Source organism: Elephantulus edwardii, unplaced genomic scaffold (assembly GCF_000299155.1).
Source record: "Elephantulus edwardii isolate Elephantulus edwardi_28Jun2011 unplaced genomic scaffold, EleEdw1.0 scaffold00008, whole genome shotgun sequence".
Lineage (NCBI taxonomy): Eukaryota > Metazoa > Chordata > Mammalia > Macroscelidea > Macroscelididae > Elephantulus > Elephantulus edwardii.
This window is the reverse complement of record NW_006399758.1, coordinates 719,699-725,629: the sequence shown is the minus strand read 5'-3', so window position 1 is coordinate 725,629 and position 5,931 is coordinate 719,699. Positions and strand designations below refer to the sequence as shown.

The following is a 5,931-nucleotide window of genomic DNA, read 5'->3' as shown; positions in this document are numbered from 1 at the left end:
TCTGTAAATGTTCATTAAAATTATTAAAAAAAAAGAAAGGAAAAAATTTGCAATGAAAATTATTTATTATACACAATTCTATTGAGAAAGATAACTAGAAATACTTTTCTCTGTATACTTTTTTATATACTTGTAATAATTCTATTAAATTAACACCCTTGGTATGAGAAGTCAGGAAATAAGGAGATGCACTGCAGTAGGAAAATCTGCAGTTAAGGAACTTTACAGATTATTGATGAGTATTGATGTCAGTTTGAGATTAAGGTTCATCTGATTTGGGCCATAGTCTTAATGATTATTAGCTATTTATCTGAGACCTGGACAGTGAATAAGGGTGATGAAAAAAAATTGACGCCTTTGAGCTGTGGTGTTGAAGAAGAACATGGTGGCCAAGAGAACAAATGGATATGTCTTGGAGAGGGTATGGCTAGAGTGTCCTTTGGAGGAAAAAATGACGAGACTTCGTCTCACATACTTTGGACATATTGCTAGGAGGTGCTATTCCTTGGAGCGGGTTGACGAAGGAGGGGAAGACCCTCAACCAGGTAGACTGAGCAATGGGTTCTTGTGTGTCAGGAAGTATGAAGATGGTACAGGATAGGACTAGGTTCAGATCTTTTGTTTATAGGATTGCTTTGAGTTGTACTCGACTTGATGGCGCCCAGCAACAACAACAACAACAACAACAACACAATAATAAATGATATCTGTATATTAAAAACTCAAACTTAAAAAATATTATAAAGAAAAATTAAGCTAAGTGCAAGTTAGGATTATGTGGATTTTTTTCCTCAGATGAGCTGCAGTTTATTGACTGGGACATAGGCAATAACAATGAACATCATGAATTTGAAGAAGGTGAGAGTCCTTTGGATATATCTGACTGTGCTTCTTGTGCAAGTAGCAGCCCATTGAAAAGTGAACAGAGACTTTCTAATTATCCCAAGGTAAGAATGAATGTTGAAGAAAATTTGGTTTTTAATGTCATTTATAATAATCATCTAGCCTTTTGGTGTTAATTTTCTGTATTACTTAAAATTCTGAGGAGACAACTGTTTTTTTACCTTTTTAGTGTAAATTATTATGTGCCTCCTTTTCTCTAAATAGCATGCTTATGTTGTTCTTCCAAACATGAATAAGTGCATCTATATCTTCTACCCATCTCCTCCCCATACTTCATTACACTTGGAGTCTAGCTTGTCCTTCTATTCTCCTAGGACAGACATACCATAATTATGGTAAGTTACCCATTGCCACCGAGTCACTTCTGACTCAGTGCAAGCTCCATGTTGTTTGAGACTGGGACTCTTAATAGGTGGATACTACCCATCATTTCCTTGTAAAATACCTTGTAGATTTGTACTGGCCACCTTTTGATTAGTAGCCCTGTATGTTATGTACTTTGCCACTAGGATTTCTTAAGGGGATCATCAGCTCAGTGTCATTTAAATTAGCTTTCCAAGGGTTCACATTAGTGTCTTCTGCATAAAAGGTGAGGTAAATGTGGAACATAATTAAAATTTATAAAACTGGTCAAATGTGGTCTGGCACAGATTGATGGAACTCTAGAAAATATGGCCCTTAGGCATATTCCACAGTACTGTCATCTTCTTCAGAATCCCAATCTTTTGAGTTTAGAATAGAACTAACCCTTGTGGCTTAGTTTTTAGCCTATAAAGTGAACATTTACAGCAGGCAGAGAAATGCTTAGATAATCAAACATGCAAGATTAAAAGAGCAGCAGCTGTCCAGGGATCCAGGGATAAAACTTAGAAAGATGGACAGGATAAAGGGAATAAGAGTCACAGGGAAGAAGTGGGAAGGATGTGGTTACATTGTGGGTATTATAATAATCATAAAATGTGTTATGAGTTATTTTTAAATTTTAATTAAAAATATATAGACACAAAAAATTGCACATAAGTGCTTATCATTAATCATAACCAACATTATCATTAAAACCTGGAAGCAACTAAGATGTTCTTCAAGAGGTAACTTGATAAAAAAAAATGTGGCTCTCCCATTAATTATTCAGTGAAAAATAAATTTCCAAGCCATGGAAAGATATGAAAGGAACAAAACGGCATATTGTTATGTTAAAGAAGACAGTCTGAAAAGGGTACATTACTGTATAATCACAACTGTAACCTGTTAGAAAAATCAAATCTTTAGAAACAATAAGCAGTTGTGTCAGTGCCTGGAAAAATGGAGAGAGGAGTAAGTAGATAATGCACAGGAGACTTTCAGGGTGATGCCACTATTCTGTATAATGCTCTAATCATGAATGCATACCATTACTCCTCTGTCAGAATCAACTGAATTAAAATATACAAGGAGTATTTAGTTAATAATAATCATGCATAGCAGTGGTTCATTTATCTTAAGAGATGCACCACAACTAATACACTGTTAATAGTAAGGGAAACTGTGTGCCAAGATTGGAGGAGGCCAAAGAGGTGGGTATGTAAAACTCACTGTTCTACAAATCTAAAACAGTAGGAAAAAAAATAAGTCTATTAATTAATTTTTATTAAAATTGGAGAAGACCCTGACTGCAGACTTTCCCAGTACATGTGTTTTGATTTCCTAATTATTGGTACAAAAGTTGTTGATTGTGGATCCAAGTAAGATGAAATCATTGACAATTTCTATTTTCTCCATCTATCCTGATGTTGCCTAGTAGCCCAGGGGTGAGAATTTTGTTTTCTTGATGTTGAGATGTAATCCATACTGAAGGCTTCAGTCCCTGCTCTTCTGCAGCAAGCGTTTCAAGACTTCCTCACTTTCAGCAAGCAAGGTTGTGTAATCTGCATAATGCAGGTTGTTAATTGAGCCTTTAATCCCAGTGCCACATTCTTCCTTATAGAGTCCACCTTCTTGAATGATTTGCTGAGCATAGAGATTGAACAGGTATGGAGAAAGGATTAAGCCTTGACGCACGTCTTTTTTTCTTTTGCTCTGTTTGCACAACAGCCTCTTGATCTAGGTATAGGTTTCACATGTGTATTCTTAAGTGTTCTGATACTTTCGTATTCTCATTCTTCTAAATGTTACCTACAATTTGTTATGATTCACATAATCAAGTGCCTTTGTTTAGTTGTTAAATCATGAGTAGACATCCTTTTAGTACTCTCTGCTTTCAGCTAAGATCCACCTGATGTCAACAATGATATCTATTGCCATGGCCTCTTCTAAATCCAGTTTGAATTTCTAGCAGTTCTCTGTATACGTACCTCTCTGTTTTTTTATATAATCTTAAGTAAGATTTTTGCTTGCCTGTGATGATGTTAATGATGTTCTAAAATTTCCACATTCTTTTGTAGCACCCTTTTTGGGAAGGAAAACAAATGTATCTCCAGGAAACCCTTCCAAATTTCTCAACATGGCCTGCTGAACACTTCTAGGGCTGCATCTGTTTGCTGAAACATGTCAGTTGTTATTCTATCAATTCCTGGCCTTATTTTGAGCTAATATGTTCAGTGAAGCTTGAACTTCATCCTTGAAATCACCATTGATTCTTGATCATGAGCTACTTCCTGAAATTTTGTGTTAAATAATTCTTTTCTACAGTGACTTGGTGTGTTCCTTTCATCTTCTTTTTTTTTTCTTCTTAAAGTTTTTGTGGGTGTACCTTCCATCTTCTTTTGATGCTTTCTGGATCATTCAGAATTCTGTCCATAGTACTCTTCAAAATTGCAACTTGAGGCTTGAATTTGGTTTTTGGTTTTTTTTCAGCTTGAGAAATGCCAAGTGAGTTCCTCTGCTTCCACCCCCATTCCTTCCACAATCCCCTTAACTGTGGCTCTTTGTGCATAAAGTTATAGTACTTCGTTTTGTCTTCTCGGGAGGCTCTTCTCAAACCTGTTCCTGAGATAGCTTTTAAATTCAGTTGGAATAAATCCAAGATCATATTTTGTTCTTCTGGATTTTTTTTCTTCTTCAGTTTCAGTTTAAACTTATTTGTCGTCAAGTTACCTTCGACTCATAGCGACCCTATGTACAACAGCTCTAAAGCCTGCCGTATCGTGAACCAGTCTCACTGTCTCCAACATACCTATGCCCATTACCCCATTTACTGTGTCATTTCATCTTATTCGGGGTCTTGCCCTTTTGCACTGTCCCTCCGCCCTTCTGAGCATGTTGTCCTTCTCTAAGGACTGGTAATTGATGATTTCTTCCACAGTTAACAACTGGCCTGGTATTGACTTTCCAACAATTATTTCCACAAATGTAGTCAATGTGATTTTTGCGCAGGCCATCAGGAGAGGTTGATGTGTAAAATTGTCGACTTTTTAATACTACTATTTTGAGTCTTCGTAATGATATCCCTGTAGAGGGCGGTAGAGACATAGCAGTGAATTTTCATAAAAGAAATTTAGGTGATCCTTGTAATTTTCATATGATTTATGAAGTAATAGCTATGTAAATACAGGCTAATAAATCCACTGCCTCTAGCTTAATTCTAATGCATAGCAATCTGTAGGACACAGTATGACTGCCAGGTAGGATTTTCAAGACTACAAAGCTTTATGTATGAAGAGTACCTAATGTTTCTCCCACAATAGCTTTGAACTGAGAACCTTTTGGTTGCCAGCTTAATGGTTTAACCAGAGCACCTTACACATGCTAATACACATGCTAATGTAGTAAGTATCAGATTTGAGAAGATTTTTGGGTTGGTTTGGTTTTTTTCCCCCTTTTTAAGAAGATTAGCAGAGTTCTGAAAGTAGATCCTATAGCGTTACAGAGTGAAAAAGTAAGTTACTAATTTTAAATGTAGATTTATTGCCATGAAATAGATGCTTTGTATTCTTCCCCGTTTTTTTTTTAAATAGCTTTGCTTATAAGGTTTGTATACATCATATTTCACACTATTCATTTACATTGTGTTTCATACAATCATTCCCATGCATCATGTTTTATAAAATTAATCACCATAGGATTATGCCCATCATTACCCTGTCTTTTCAAGTCCCCCCAGCTCTTTCCCATTTCTTTTACTCCCTCCCTCTACCCACCAAATTGTGCAACTGGTTGGTTTTGTTCAGACCCATCCTCCCCCCTCTGTTTCCACCCTTTCTTCCCTTTGGGTCTTCATACATATTTTGCTAGTTATGCTCACCAGGATGGCAGTTTCCTCCACAGACATGGAAATAGTATTTGTCCTTATAAGAGTGAGTTAGTTAACTCAGCATAATGCTCTTCAGTCTCTCCCCAGGTATGTAGTATTGTTAGGAATTGTTTTTCCTGGGTGCTTCATAGTATTCCAGTGTGTGAATGTACCACAATGAACATGGGCTTTTTCCATGTTCCTTTGTTGGTGAATAACACTGTTATGAAAATTGGTATACAAATCTCCGTTTGTGTCCCAGTTCTAATTTCCTTTGGGTATATTCCTGGTAGTAGAATAGCAGGGTCTTAACGGAGTTTCTGTGTCAAAATTTAAGAAATCACCAAACTGCCTTCCATAGTAGTTGTATCATTTTTACAATCACACCCAACAATGTATGAGTTTCCACCTCTTCACATCTTTTCCAACATTTATTGCTTGCTGCCCTTTTAAACTTTGCCACTGCCACTGGGGTGAGATGGTATCTCATTGTGGTTTTTATTTGTATCTCTTTTATTGCCAGTAATTTTCTTGAGCATTTCTTCATTGTCTCTTGTCCATCCAGATGTCTTCTCTGTGAATATTTCCATTTGTTTTGCCCATTTTGTAGTTCGGTTATCAGTCTTTTTCATCTGGAGGCCCAGGAGTATTCTGTAAAATTTTATTATGAGACACTTGTCTGAGGTGTTATTGCAAAATGTTTTTTCCACTGTCAGTAGGTTTTCTCTGCACCCTGTTAGGAAAAGTTTTTGATGAGTACAAATTTAATCTTTAGAAAGTCCCATTCATCGAATTTATCCTCTCCAGATTTTGCATTTCTG

The 5,931-nt window shown here is 36.4% G+C and overlaps 1 protein-coding gene across 1 annotated transcript in view; it reads left to right on the top strand.

The window, feature by feature from the left end:
• Positions 1-5,931, top strand: part of SPIDR (scaffolding protein involved in DNA repair) — a 404,690-nt gene that overhangs the window by 65,410 nt on the left and 333,349 nt on the right. Inside the window, exons 5-6 of the mRNA XM_006880525.1 lie at positions 493-495; positions 796-947. Of these exons, the coding sequence (XP_006880587.1) occupies positions 493-495; positions 796-947 (155 nt within the window). The remainder of the gene's footprint in view (positions 1-492; positions 496-795; positions 948-5,931) is intronic.